Source organism: Ciona robusta, chromosome 8 (assembly GCF_009617815.1).
Source record: "Ciona robusta chromosome 8, ASM961781v2".
In the NCBI taxonomy this organism is placed as follows: domain Eukaryota; kingdom Metazoa; phylum Chordata; class Ascidiacea; order Phlebobranchia; family Cionidae; genus Ciona; species Ciona robusta.
This window is the reverse complement of record NC_143242.1, coordinates 1,601,041-1,614,263: the sequence shown is the minus strand read 5'-3', so window position 1 is coordinate 1,614,263 and position 13,223 is coordinate 1,601,041. Positions and strand designations below refer to the sequence as shown.

At 36.2% G+C, this 13,223-nt stretch overlaps 4 protein-coding genes across 8 annotated transcripts; 2 read left to right on the top strand and 2 right to left on the bottom strand.

Moving 5' to 3' along the window:
- The first annotated feature begins 1,020 nt into the window (after positions 1 to 1,020).
- On the top strand, positions 1,021 to 7,058 carry LOC149732098 (uncharacterized). Of its 4 annotated transcripts, XM_089882770.1 has the most exons (5): positions 1,021 to 1,386; positions 1,562 to 1,615; positions 1,685 to 1,716; positions 4,829 to 4,934; positions 5,010 to 7,058. In XM_089882770.1, the coding sequence occupies exon 5, from the start codon at positions 5,170 to 5,172 to the stop codon at positions 6,982 to 6,984; it is 1,815 nt and encodes a 604-aa protein (XP_089738896.1). In that variant the 5' UTR covers positions 1,021 to 1,386; positions 1,562 to 1,615; positions 1,685 to 1,716; positions 4,829 to 4,934; positions 5,010 to 5,169; the 3' UTR covers positions 6,985 to 7,058. The 4 variants fall into 4 exon arrangements, with proteins under 4 accessions (XP_089738896.1, XP_089738895.1, XP_089738894.1 ...); XM_089882769.1 differs by having other exon boundaries at positions 1,021 to 1,615; XM_089882768.1 differs by lacking the exons at positions 1,021 to 1,386; positions 1,562 to 1,615; positions 1,685 to 1,716 and adding exons at positions 3,279 to 3,415; positions 4,337 to 4,485.
- LOC149732099 (uncharacterized) lies at positions 1,609 to 3,081 on the bottom strand. Of its 2 annotated transcripts, XM_089882793.1 has the most exons (9): positions 2,931 to 3,081; positions 2,821 to 2,868; positions 2,633 to 2,751; positions 2,489 to 2,578; positions 2,367 to 2,433; positions 2,242 to 2,307; positions 2,140 to 2,191; positions 2,002 to 2,079; positions 1,609 to 1,825 (listed from the first exon to the last, which is right to left on the bottom strand). In XM_089882793.1, the coding sequence occupies exons 1-9, from the start codon at positions 3,079 to 3,081 to the stop codon at positions 1,786 to 1,788; spliced, it is 711 nt and encodes a 236-aa protein (XP_089738919.1). In that variant the 3' UTR covers positions 1,609 to 1,785. The 2 variants fall into 2 exon arrangements, with proteins under 2 accessions (XP_089738919.1, XP_089738918.1); XM_089882792.1 differs by having other exon boundaries at positions 2,633 to 2,868.
- Positions 7,059 to 7,207: 149 nt separating the features above from the next.
- On the bottom strand, positions 7,208 to 10,794 carry LOC149732097 (L-dopachrome tautomerase-like). The gene is made up of 8 exons (XM_089882778.1): positions 10,361 to 10,794; positions 9,777 to 9,989; positions 9,429 to 9,688; positions 8,953 to 9,114; positions 8,727 to 8,882; positions 8,074 to 8,242; positions 7,735 to 7,889; positions 7,208 to 7,454 (listed from the first exon to the last, which is right to left on the bottom strand). The coding sequence occupies exons 1-8, from the start codon at positions 10,636 to 10,638 to the stop codon at positions 7,276 to 7,278; spliced, it is 1,572 nt and encodes a 523-aa protein (XP_089738904.1). The 5' UTR covers positions 10,639 to 10,794; the 3' UTR covers positions 7,208 to 7,275.
- Positions 10,795 to 12,255: 1,461 nt separating this feature from the next.
- LOC149732096 (RNA-binding protein 8A-like) lies at positions 12,256 to 13,125 on the top strand. The gene has a single exon (XM_089882805.1). It carries the CDS (start codon positions 12,323 to 12,325, stop codon positions 12,815 to 12,817), a length of 495 nt encoding a protein of 164 aa, XP_089738931.1. The 5' UTR covers positions 12,256 to 12,322; the 3' UTR covers positions 12,818 to 13,125.
- The last annotated feature ends 98 nt before the right edge of the window (positions 13,126 to 13,223 follow it).

Genomic DNA, 13,223 nt, shown 5'->3' with positions numbered 1-13,223 from the left:
GCGTCATCGAAACGTTTTGACAACGATTTTAACGCCATAATAAGTATTGCGACATCATAAAAGCAGTACGTCAGTTGTTTGTTACTAGAGAGAAGATTGTAACAAAGCTTTACATTACTACTAAGCGAAAAATAGTTGTATTGTGCTCGAAGAGGATATTCGCCTTTAGAAGGTATAACGTTTATATACGTGAAGGTTTTTGTGAACTGTTCTAACAATACAATATGACCATGGACATTACAGCATTTTCAGTACCAAACCAGCTTGTTGGGGAATTCAAAGCACCATTAGACATACATAAGTCAACAGCAGAAAAAATGGACTCTAGTGATTCAAGTATATCACCTGGCAAGAAGTTTCAAAAAAGGAAGAAGTGCCGTCGCTCCAAAAAGGGAAAATTTGCTCCGTATTCGGCGAAACATTTTCTGGGAAGGCCAAAAATCAATGCTCCAGCTAACACAACACAGTTCTTATTCGATGACAAAGACATTGGTTTAAACCAACTCTTTGACTCCAGTCAGCGTCACAGTGATGAGAGCACGAATTCAGATTGTGACAGCGGAAATGATAATAGAAACCACGTGCATACCCAATCCAATGACAGTTTTGATGATATGTTTAACTACGAAGGAAGCTGTGGTTATGAAGATAGCTGTGACCGATTTCTTGTGCAAGATTTTGATAGAATGTATGATGACACCAGAGCAGAAATGCTTCGAAATGAATCTGTTGATGAACTGACATCTCGTTGCATGGACCTTGAAAGTGCCATTCACAATATGAACTACTTGCATCAAAAGGAAGTAGAACGAAGACGTAAAATGGAGCAAATTGTGTTTCTTAAGCATCAAAATGAAGAACTCAAAAAGGAAAATGAAACCTTACGCAGAAACCATGAATCTGGAAGAAGAGATGAGGAAAATTACATTCAAGAAAACATTGTGTCCCAGAGTGAAGTTCCACCATCACCGAATGCAGAGCATCATCAGACTCCTGATTCCTTTACTAAACTTAATTCGAAATAACTAGATTAGTTTTTTTCACATTAATTGACTTCCTTGGTCGATTTTACAGGCTTCATCACCCATGGTGCAGACAAAGACTTGAGAGGCAACTACACTTGCTGTTTATCAATAAAACGGTTCGTTCCTTCTGCCTTATGTCCCATAATATAATGGCTGCTAATCATAAGTCTTGAATCTTGATTAAAATGTCTAACTTTCGTCCATGTTTAAGCCATATAGAAACAACAAACTTCTTCTATTTGTGATTTTAACCACCTACTTCAATACAGCACAGCAAGGCAACCGACAGTTGTCGATGAAACCTCGCTGGTATCTATGGAATAAACACAAAGCACGAACCATTGGTTCCTGACCATATTTGGTGGGGTATTTTATGCTTTTGTCTCAAAAATACCATTCTTGTGATTTTTTTCTGAATGAATATGTTAAAAATGTGCCTCTCTAACCCATGGGGTGATTTTTTCATTTATTATTTGCATTTCATTATTAAAAGAACGTTACTGAAAGTTGGTCATTATTAGACATTTGCTTTACAGGATATTGGTGCTAACCAGTATCACACAACAGTGGAAATCTACCAGACTTATCAGGTAAATCATGTTTATTAAAAAAATACATCAACAAAAGTAAAAACAACTGTTTTGTGGTTCTTTTTACAGGTGAACCAAAGGACTATGGAGATGGAAAGTTGGTATGACTGGTGAAATATTAGATTAGCAGTTTGAATAAAACCTCTCTTATAATAGAGCATTTAAAATTACTAGATTGTAACTTCATCATTATCCATCCAGAGTTTGATTCTAAAATAAAAATATACCTTTGAAACAAAACCAGAATAATAATACTGTGATTGAAACAAAATACAACATAAATTTAATAACCAAAGCAAATATAAATCTAAAATATTCCTATGGGTACAAGGAATTTCTTTAAAAAGTTTATTCGTATTTAAACTTAGTTTTATACATTTTATTACCGGCTTATCTCTTCAGAAAGTCTTTCTTGTTCTTTTAAGGAGCATTCCAATTCATTTTGATATTTTTTCGCATGTTCACTGAGAAACAGTAGTTATATATATTAAGTAGTTATATAGTGGCATGTTAAATGTGATTACCTAACTGTGGTTGCTTCTTCTCCCACTAGAAATTGAAGAACTTTGTTTCCTTCTATTAGAATAGTAATAGATATATTCTATACTACATATTAAACTTATTACCCCATTTAAGCTTCATGGCCTGCATCATGTTTGTAAAATTCTCAATAGCTTGTTGTATTTCTTTTGCTATTAAAACAGATTTAAATTTTAAAACTCTAAAATTGTATTTATCAAAAAAGAATTACTGTTCTCGTTTAATTGTATTTCTCTTTCTTTACTTTTCTCCAATTCAACTGTTACATTTTCTTCTTGCTGTTTGAAAGCAACACGTATTTGGTCATATCTGCACGTGATGTTAAGTACTCACAAATAATCTTGCAGCTTTAAAAAATTGCTCTGATAAGTCTGACATTTGCTTTCCCCACTGCCTGATCCAGAGTGTAAACTCATTTTGTTCCTGTTGGGATAGAAATAAAATATACATATGTGGCATATGTTAGGAAAGAGTAACCTGAAAGGTAGTATTAGACCAATGTTTGGTGCTGTTTTTCTGCTCTTGAATTTTGATCCCTATATTCTTTGCTCTTTGGCATAAAGTCTCTATATTCTGTCTTGTGGTTTTAACTCTTTCTGAAAAATAGTGGTAAAGGTTTATATATGTTGAACAACAACAATTAGGAAATACAACATAATACAAACCGTGTAACTTGGTATTCTCGGATTTAATTTGTACGTTCGTTTCTTTAACTGAAAGGTGAGTGCAGATGTGTTTAATATCAGCATATTATGATACTAGTTAATTTAGGTACCAGCATTGTATTGGGTCTCCAGCTGATGACGAACAATTTGTAAGTCGCGCTTTTGGGCAACGATTTGGACTTGCTTACACTTTAGTTCTTCCAGTTGCTTGTTAATGTTTTCGAAGTGAACGGGGTGAAAACGAGTCGCTTTATCACCCATGTTTAGTTGTTTTCGTAGAAGACACAGCTGACTTTGCTAAGAAGGGCAGATGTAGAATTGTTACAAGGAACAGAAAATATATTCACATAAGATCGTTTTTCATCTGTGTGGTTGTAAATTCATAGAAATTCAACCATAGATGTCTATGGTTCAAACGCCTAAAAATCTTGCCACTAGAGACGTAGTTGTTGTTTTTAAACAAAAAGACATGTATTGCTCACGGATGCTCTGTTCATTGCCATGAGTCATATAGATCTGCTTCGTGACCTTAATCTAACAGTGGACGATGAGTTATCTTGTAGCTTAAGTTTGTTGGACCAAGGGATAAAAGAAGGTTAACTACTTACCGTTTGTTTTGTTATACGTCTAACATGGTTGCTATCGAGCTGAGGAGCTCGTTCATGGTATATTCTGCAAGTCTTATTTATCTCTTAATTTATAGCCTTTTAATGTTATTGGATATATGGAGATATTTCGACTCAAAAATAGTTAAAAACTCTCTCTACCATGTCATCGTATAGCACCCGTTCCGAAATAATTGTTTGAAATTCCAAAACCATTAATAAAAACAATCCAGTGTTTGTACTGCCATATTTGTTGGGCAACTCATTAGTTGACTCCCTATCAATTCCAAGCACACATTTTCATTTACAAATATACTGTACAATATATTGTACAACAGTTCGATAGAAGCTGTTTTGGGGTAATACTAATTTACGGGAATATGAAAATAAGGGAACGACGGAAATCGCAATCTAATTTACGGGAGTGTGATTTATGCTTGTTTCATACCCACACCAGTTAAGGGAAACCAACGGAAATGTGTTTTATGCTTGTTTCAAGCCAACACCAGTTATGGGAAGGTTACGGAAATGTGTTTTAAGCACATTACGTTTACGAGAAACCTACAGGAATGTGTTTTAGGCTTGTTTTAAGTATTTACTTGTTATGGGAATGTGTTTTAGGCACATTACAGTTACGGGAAACCTACGGGAGTACAGACGGCCCAATGAAAGCGGATCGAATATGTAAAATGCCATCAAAAAGACATGGCCGGACCCTAAATTGTTTGTGGGAGTTGGGAGTACAGAAATGATTCTTTTATTTCTTTGGTTTGACCCGACGTTGGTTTGACCCAACACGTCCCTGTGGCCTTTTTCCTGCATAGCCGGAAATTCATAAAACACCATAAATTGTTTCTGTCCGAAATCCTTCCAGCAATTGCACAAGTCAAACCAAGTTCCAATTATTACAGATAGAGAAAAGAGATTTCCGGGAAGTTTGAAGAAGCTTTTTCCCAAACTGATTACTGTATTTTGCACCAACCACATTCTCAAAGACGTTGAACGTTGGATAAAACAGCATGATAGCACACGTGACGACATTAAAGTTCTGAAAGATGATGTAAAACACATTCCCGTAGGCCGTAACTGTCCTGTAACTAGTAAATACTTAAAACAAGTATAAAACACATTCCCGTAATTTTACCCTAACTAGTAAATACTTAAAACAAGCCTAAAACACATTCCTGTAGGTTTCCCGTAACTGCAATGGGTATAAAACACATTTGCGTAACTGGTGTAGGCTTAAAACATGCTTTTCCCAACTTTTCCGTATTTCCGTAAATTAGTATTACCTGCTGTTTTGCCTTTTTGGTCATTTTGACATGTTAATTATTTTAACCAGTACAGTAATCACTAGTCAGTTTAATATTGAATAAGAAAACAAAAAATAAGTGTTTCTGCAGCCTTAGGATCAACGTCTGCGGATTGGCTTAATATTTTATCGCAATGGAAGGAAAATGTCCTTGAAAAGGAAACCAAGGATTCTGATAAAGCACTAAACACAAATAGGTATGAGTTGTAACATTCTACTTGGTAGATGACTAGATGTTGCAGTTGATTAATCCAAGGAAACTTAATTTACAGTTTACACATTCCTGACCTTTTATCAGTACCGGAGGGTGGTAATAATGTAACTGCAGTTATTGGGAAGGAGAATCATGAAAAATCAGAAGCATATGCAGATTCCTCAAAGCATGCTATTGTTAAACATACTCCGTTAAAAGAGCCTCAAATAAAGCAGAATATGTTGAAGCGAAAATCGGATGGGTGCGTGACCAGTTTGGCTTGTGATTCTAAAGATGTACTAAGGCGTTGGAGTTCGGAAACTTCTAAAAAGATTAAACTGATACATGAAAAATCTGAATTTAACCCATGGGTTAAGAACAAGTGGAACAACACACCTTTAAAATTTGCGAATAAAAGAGACAATTTGCAACAACAAATACCTTCACAAAATAAAGCATTAAATAAAACTTTTCTTCAAAGAGATAATTTTAAAAGTGATAGCTGCACAGCGGACAAATTATCCTCAAGCATGACTCCACTTAAATCAGCCATAACTAAAGTTAAAACACCAAATGGTGAGCAGTTTATGGAGTGTACTAAACAGGAAATGAACCATGACGGTGACAGTGATGAAGAGCTGCTTAGAATTGCCGAACTTTATGAAAAGCAACAAAAGGAAAGCAGTCCAACAATTGAAAACTGCAGTTCTAATCACCTGGTTGTAAAAACTACAGGCTTCAAATCAGCTAACAATAAAGAAATACAGAGTACCTCAAAATCATTGGAAAATGTACAAAAAGTGATTTCAGTATCTAATCATGAAAACTGTACCAAATTACCTCAAAATATAAATATTAAAAACACTGTTGTTCCTCCTCAAAAATGGGAATGTGTACAACCAGAATACAAGTCCGATTATAGTGATACTGATAGGTATTCAAAATGTTTAAAAGCTGTTTCAGTTGTGGGATGTAAAACTGCAAGTCACAAAGAGATTAGTGTGATAGCAAAATCGTTAAAACCGTTTGAAAAGTTGCTTTTGGACCCATCTGAGAATACTGATGCTAAAAGCACGGAAAAAAATAATGCTGCAACAATAATGAAAACTCCAATTGCAGAAAAACTGTCTGCACATTGTGCAACAGCATCTCCTGTCATAGCTGGATCAACAGCTCAATTTACAGTCGGTTTTAAAACTGCAAGTAATAAAGCACTGACTGTGTCTCATGAATCATTCTCCAAAGCTAATAAAATGATGAACAACCATAATCAGTCTATTGTCAAAGACACAAATGTTGCACACCCTTCAACAACGATAATTAAAGAGGTTTCCAAAACCAATTCTGTAACTAGCAAAAGATTTGTGCCAGAAACGGCTAGAGCAACTATTAACGCTGGTTTTGTTAGAACTGTTCCAGCTGTAAGCTTCATAACGGCAAGCAATAAGCCATTGAGTGTTTCTTCTGAAGCATTAGCCAAAGCACAAAGATTAATAGAGGAAGATGTGTGTGGTGAAAAAGTAAGTGGAACAAGTTTTATGTCAATGAAAGCTTCGGAGTATCACATTGCAAAACCAAGTACATGTGCTAAAGAAGCCTGCAACCAAAGTTTTCCAGTAGTAAACAGTACAGTTGTTGGATTTAAAACTGCAAGCCAAAAAAACTTAAGCATATCGCATGCAGCACTGGAAAAAGCCAAACATGTGATCAATGAAAATGGTGCTGAAAAAGAAAATGCTAAATATTCTGCAACAACACCTTCAGATTATGCTCCTAACCCATCATTGTTTAAACACAGCTTTCCAGGTGTATGTATTAAAGCAATGAAGGGAAACAGCTCTTACAAACCACCCAGAAAGAAACTTATTTACCCCAAAAGAAGTACTTCTCCTGATGAATCCTCCGTACCAGCACATGCTACTAACCCTTCTTCCTTTACACCTTCAAGTATTCCAAAAAAGAAACAACTTGGTGTTAAATTTGAACAAGAAAGTCAGATTTTTATGTCTGATGAAAGTTTACTCAATGCGCTGGAGTTACTGGAAAGTTCTTAACTTTTATGTTGTTTCATGTATTACTTTCGATTTGTTCTTTTCAAACATTTTAATATACTTTCTTATTTATAGTGTTTGGTGTGTTTCCTTGGGTATTTGGGTTGTTTTACTCACATATGTGTCGGTATTGTATGTCAAATTAAGGCTAAATGGGTTATAACCAGATTCATGCAGAGTGTTGGATCTGGGAAATGAGTTTTTTGCAAAAAAGCACGTTAAAGGGTTGTATAACGTAATTTATTATTGCTTGATATAAAAGACAAAAGGGTTACATGCGGCTAATACGGGCAATTAAGCCCGGTAATGAATTCCATTGTTGTCTTGGACGAGAGATAAATCCTCGTAACGTTTGCGACTGCGGTAACGAATCGACCACACAAGCAAACCAACCACCACATTCAGAGCAACGAATGCAGATATTCCCACCATTGCCCAAGTAAATGGTGATGTTTGCTCAGCTGTGGAAGCCTCTGAAAAGTGATTAGATATTTAGTCGTTTGGTCTGTGCTATTATGCTCATAATGGGCCGTAGATCCGGTGTTATAAGGACTGTCGTTTTCCCACTGCGCTAGTGTAAAGCAAACTACAGTTATTGTACATTTTATATTATTTTTTGTTGGTTACGTTTTCGTATAGCACCAGATCATTTTATTTTTGCGGTTATGTTTGAGAAACCGTTCGTACATATTGGTGTAACATACCGTCTTTGTCTATTACTTAGTATTTGTGGCTTAAAGTCACTCAACTGACCTGGGAATTGGACAGCATAACTGTAACCGAGTTGTTCTGATGGAACGAACATATTTCGACTGGTGACTGGGGGAAAGAACGGAACCATATTAAAGTCAAGGTTGTGTCCAATCGGTGCATTTTCTTCAGGAAAGTCTGCCACGGTTGCATTCGACCTATAAACATCAAACGTTATGGTTTAATTTTGAAGACAAAATCTTCAAATAAGCTATATGCCAGCTTATTAGGTCAACGCGAGTGATGAGCGCGTTTTATTAATGCGTTAATAATGGTTTTTACTGCGGTATAGTCCATTTATTCTAATTTATTGCTCCAATCACGATTTTCCGTGATCTATACCTCTTCATCCATTCATCGAATATGGCGTCAGTAAAAGTATGAAGAAGAACAAAGACAGGATCGTTAGCTGATGCGTGGGTCATCCCTCCCGTTCCGTTCAAGAACAAATGTGCAAGATTATGTAGAGTTCGTAAGCCTATTTCAAATTCACCGTCAGTTTCTGAGTAACCTGCAATCAATATGTTAAAAAGGTTACTAAAGTATTGTGGGGTAAATTGAGATACCGTTAGCACATATAAACACTATATTTCCTAATATGATTTTTTATAAATACCAATAACATATAGGCTACTGTATAGGCTAATGGTGACGAAAACTAGCAGGAGAAAAAAAACTCCATTTTTAGAGCGGGCAATATTATTTCGTTGTATTTACGTGTATTTCTAAAAATAAATTGAATATCAGAAATTACAATGATTTTAAACTGTCCCGTCTTCCCCCAATTGTTTTCGAATTTCTAAAATATACTTGTTGTGCGAATACCTCGCGTGTTTTAATATATTTCTTTGAACTGTTGTCAAATGTAATGAAGATGTAATTATAATAATTCATTGTATAACCCAAAAACCCATAAAATTTGATTTAAAAAGTATTGGGCAATGTGTACTTAAGGGTCCACTCTGTATAACCATTTGTGTGCATTCTTAACGCACCTTCGAGTGCATTTCTAAAGCTGTTGTCTGAATCAGAAAAATATGGGAAGGTATCGTATTCGTCAACTTGCAAACATTTGATGACGTCCTCAGTTGCTGGAAGCGTTTGTACCGCAGGTCGATCGATGTTTCCCCCGGGGTTTCGGCGAATGGGCCCTGTTATATCATTCCGTGGGTTATTCCTATTTTCAAATAATAAATCATCAATGACCTTGGAAGTACATACCTTCAAAGGTTCCGTTGCACAACTTAATATTGTCGTTAAACCAATCCAAACTAAGACACACTACTTCCCAGTCGGCGAATGTAGAGTTAGGGCCTAGAAATGTTGGGTCATTCGGATTCTGTCCACCAAGGATATCATCAGTACACACGTCACACTCAGAACCTATATACGTTAAATTAAATACTGTTGGTAAAAACAGCAATGGGCAGCAAAGGAAATAGTATAATCTATATAGAGTACTGTGGGGTAAGGTGGAAAATATTTAGCATATATAATATCCAAATATCCCGATCTTGTTTAAAACAGGTACTAACACTCTATGGGAGTCGTGAAAATACGGTTTTATAATTCTTTGAACGTTCTTTGTCTACTACCAAATACCTCCCCTACTATACATAAGTGGCGATATCTAACTTAAAAGATTGTGGCAATAATTACCGAAAGACTGTGTACACATTAGTTCGATTACAACATACCTCCAATTGCGAAGTCCCAGTACGGGAGAGCAAAAGTTGGGTCATTGGACAAGACCTGTAGGTCATTTTCAAGTCCCATCAGATGCATTCTATGCCAAGTAAGAAAGGCAGGTCCTTCGTGCGAGAAGTCAATGGCAGTGTATGCTTGGCCGGGTCCGAGCAAAGTATCACGTACAGAATAGTAATGAACCCAGACGAACAAATCGTAAATAGTTATGTTGATGAAATTCGGCTCGGTTGCATTTTCCGCCACTAGATTTCTAGAGTTTTATGAGCAAGCGATTATCAAAAAATTAAACATCGATGCTGCTAAACTCGTGACGCAGTTTATATTGTAAAGAGGTCTACCTGTAATGGTCTTGTGCTACGACGTAATCTGGATGTGGAATGCTTTTTGAAAGATCCAAAACGTCGAGAAAAGTCTCTCGTTCTTCTTGAGTCATGTTCATAATGTTTTGTCGAATCACTGGAGGACGCTGTTGAGAGCAATCTTCCCCCTGCCATCCAGGTTTGCATCCGGAACAATCGAACCCTCCGTAATTACTGTTACACACGCAAGACCTAAATTGGGAAAAAATCATGTTTCGTTACAAACTTTGAACTGTGTTCTTACATAGAATCGAAATTACACAAATAGTTATGGTGGCTTAAATGTACAACTGTTTTGTTCAGCAATGAAGATTACCCTGCTCATTAAAACTTAAGCATAACAAACCATTAACATAATTGTTGTTTATATCTCTTCGAAAACAAAAGCGAAGGTCATGTTATTTAAAGAACGAAGAGAAGGGAATTAACAGAAACACAATAGTAACACGCTATGAAAAAAGTTTTGAATAGAGTGTTAATTAAAAAGCGTGGCAGTTGCACCCAAAGTGTTGCTGTTGCACCCACTTTTGTGCTAATCACCTGTTTTCCCCCAAATAGCCTACCTGTTAAAGAAACGCTCCGGCCACCGTTCCCTGTCGTCAATGCCAACCAAAACGTATTGCTGACCGTGTGGCAAATCATCTATCTTTATATCAACACAACTTCCTCTCCCTTCCTCTTCTCCACATCTGGAGCCGTTTCCGCTGAGAAACGGACAACACTGGTGGGCTTCGATGGCTTCCAGTGTTGCACAGACACGAGGAAACTGTGCATACACATAAGGAACCGAAGCCAGCACTGTCACCATAGCCATTGCAATAAACTTTCCTGTTGAGTTCATCCTGTTCTGGTATATGAATTGAGAACGAAGAAATAGATGTATGCTTGGTTTCGCTAAGTGTTTTTATACTAATGTGGCAACTTGGAAAAAAGGCATCAAAGTATCACGTGAATAAGCTTCTCAAAAGTTAGCCTTCAGCTTCCTGTATTAAACTCGTACAAGGGCGATTAATTTATCTATGCATTATTAGGTTCGCTGCTTGGCCGTATCGTCAGGATTTAAGAAGCAGGACGTGACTCGTGATTTATGAAATGGATTAGCATTTATTATAATCTTCGCATACGTTTTCAATATGTGTTGGACGAAGTCAAATTAACTCTCAACAAAGTAATGTTCCATGATTAAGCAGAGTCCGTATATCCCGGCTCTGCTATTAAGCTAACATTATATCGTATTTTTTTGCTATTTTTCAATACATTCACGTTCAAAACATTTTTTAAACATGCAAACCAATACTATAAATATGCGGATGATCCGTACATTAGTTGGTATTTTTGTTTAAGACTTTAAGTTATCATATAAATAGAATTTAAACGGTCTGTGCCAAATAATTTATTGAGCATGGTAGTGGTCATATAGATCCATTTTCGCCGAACAGTTGTTCTTGTTGTTTTTTTGGACGACTTTTTTCCGCACTTACCTCAATTTTTAATTCTAGCATTTATTCTTTAATCTCTTGATTGAAATCAAATCATATTATATATTTATAATTTTTAGACTACATTTTCAGATTTAAAACCACATAATTAGCGCGTGTGCACCGAAGCGTTGACAAGTGCCTTTTTCATATCGTTATCTTCGGTATAAACACCGCGTCTCTCGTTTCTTCGCTCTTTTAGTTTAGCGCTCGCAATAAATCATTATGCAGTCGCCACAATATGAATAATATTAACTTCTAACATTACCTATAATACTGCGTGATTACGGTTTATCTAAATTCACAAAAACAAACGTCTTTAAGCGACGACAAGGTTAACTAGTGTAAGTTTACTTGTCAACACATGGTACAGGAGTTGTTCAAAGCGTATTTACACATATTCTTTACCAAACTTTCAAGCCTTATACGTATTAAGTTTAATGAGTTATAATACACGAATAAATGCATTCTATCTACTGCTGCTCCACAGTCACCAATGGCGACTAGAACCCGCTTTGTTGGTTACTTTTGATTTGTTTTTGATCGATCTCAGTCGACCGTTGTAGTAATAGGGTTAATTAATACAATGCTGATTAGTTTATACCGTGCTCACGCATTAGATATGTGATCTCTTGTGATTATATGACTATGCTATGAGGTTTCTATGTCTATGTTGATAATGGCGCCGCGTTCTTCCCTTATTAGTAACATGACTTGGCAGCAACATTTCTGAAACTACGGAGAAGCGAGCGAGCCAGAACGAGTTTTGAAACTGCTTTGTATAATTCTGTAAACGTGTTAAAAATATTGTAAAGCCAAAATCAACTCCGACGGTACTGTTGTTTTTATAAACTTCTAAGGTTTTCTGATGGTAATTACTAGTTCCTGTATATGGTATGATCGTCTTAATAAGTTCAGTCATTGGTGGCTTGTGCCACGTATTTTTGAACTTTAAGTCCTATAATTATTTCAAAGCATCTATTTGCCCTGTTTATTCAAATATTAAACGCAGGTTATCGGTAGTTTGTTTATACTACAAAAATAAAAATGTCAGATGTTTTGGATTTGCATGAGGGGGATGAAGATTTTGAGGATGAAGGAGATTTGGGAGTCGAAAAGTTAAAAGATAAAGCTAAGCGAAGAAAAGGAAGAGGTCTTGGTGATGCATCTAATGCTCACAGGGAAGAGATGGATTATGACATAATGGAAGTAGATGATGGGGTTGGTCCTCAGCGATCTGTTGAAGGATGGATCCTTTTTGTCACTGGGATTCATGAAGAAGCAAAGGAAGAAGATCTATATGATGCATTCGGAGAATATGGGGAGCTGAAGAATCTTCATTTAAATTTGGATCGTCGTACTGGGTACATCAAAGGTTATGCTCTGGTTGAGTATGAAACATACAAAGAAGCACAGGCTGCTCTGGATGCTATGAATGGATATGATCTGTACAATGAGAAGTTAGCTGTTGATTGGGCGTTTGTAAAGCCGCCAGCTGCGCGAAAATCAAGGTTCGGCACAGGAGGCAGAAGACGTCGTTGAAAAACAAACTGCACGAAATACAATTTCCTCTTTTCACAAATTTCTAATTGTGATGTCACCCATTGAGGGTTTTTTATACTATGTATGCCAGTTTCTTGAAACTTTCAATTCATACTCAAGAGGCTTGTTGCCAGTTTCTTAAAACTATCAATTCTTACTCAACATGGCTTGTTGTAGATGAAACGCTTTTAATAGTTGATTTTAATACTCAGATAAAAAACTTAAACTGCAATTTCACTCTGAAGCCTGTTAAACTTTTCCAAAATTCCTAAATTGGTTTTATAATTAATACAAAAACTGTTCAGTAATTACTGTGATTAGTGACAGACATTACATTAGAAGGTTAACTGTGGTCACATTATCACCCAAGACCGTATTTACCTTTAAGGATAAACAAACGAGTTTT

Bases quoted from the DNA above. Each gene is read 5' to 3' on its own strand.
- LOC149732099 (XM_089882792.1), bottom strand. From the start codon at position 3,081: ATGGGTGATAAAGCGACTCGTTTTCACCCCGTTCACTTCGAAAACATT. The intron at 2,308-2,366 runs GTAATTCTTTTT...CTGTTTTAATAG, and splicing joins AATACAATTAAACGAGAACA to CAAAAGAAATACAACAAGCT. The intron at 2,192-2,241 runs GTAATAAGTTTA...CTATTCTAATAG, and splicing joins GGCCATGAAGCTTAAATGGG to AAGGAAACAAAGTTCTTCAA.
- LOC149732098 (XM_089882767.1), top strand. From the start codon at position 3,322: ATGAGTCATATAGATCTGCTTCGTGACCTTAATCTAACAGTGGACGAT. The intron at 3,416-4,828 runs GTTAACTACTTA...GTGTTTCTGCAG, and splicing joins GGACCAAGGGATAAAAGAAG to CCTTAGGATCAACGTCTGCG. The intron at 4,935-5,009 runs GTATGAGTTGTA...CTTAATTTACAG, and splicing joins AAAGCACTAAACACAAATAG to TTTACACATTCCTGACCTTT.
- LOC149732097 (XM_089882778.1), bottom strand. From the start codon at position 10,638: ATGAACTCAACAGGAAAGTTTATTGCAATGGCTATGGTGACAGTGCTG. The intron at 9,990-10,360 runs GTAGGCTATTTG...TTCCCAATTTAG, and splicing joins CCGGAGCGTTTCTTTAACAG to GTCTTGCGTGTGTAACAGTA. The intron at 8,883-8,952 runs GTATGTACTTCC...ATGATATAACAG, and splicing joins GTGCAACGGAACCTTTGAAG to GGCCCATTCGCCGAAACCCC.
- LOC149732096 (XM_089882805.1), top strand. From the start codon at position 12,323: ATGTCAGATGTTTTGGATTTGCATGAGGGGGATGAAGATTTTGAGGAT.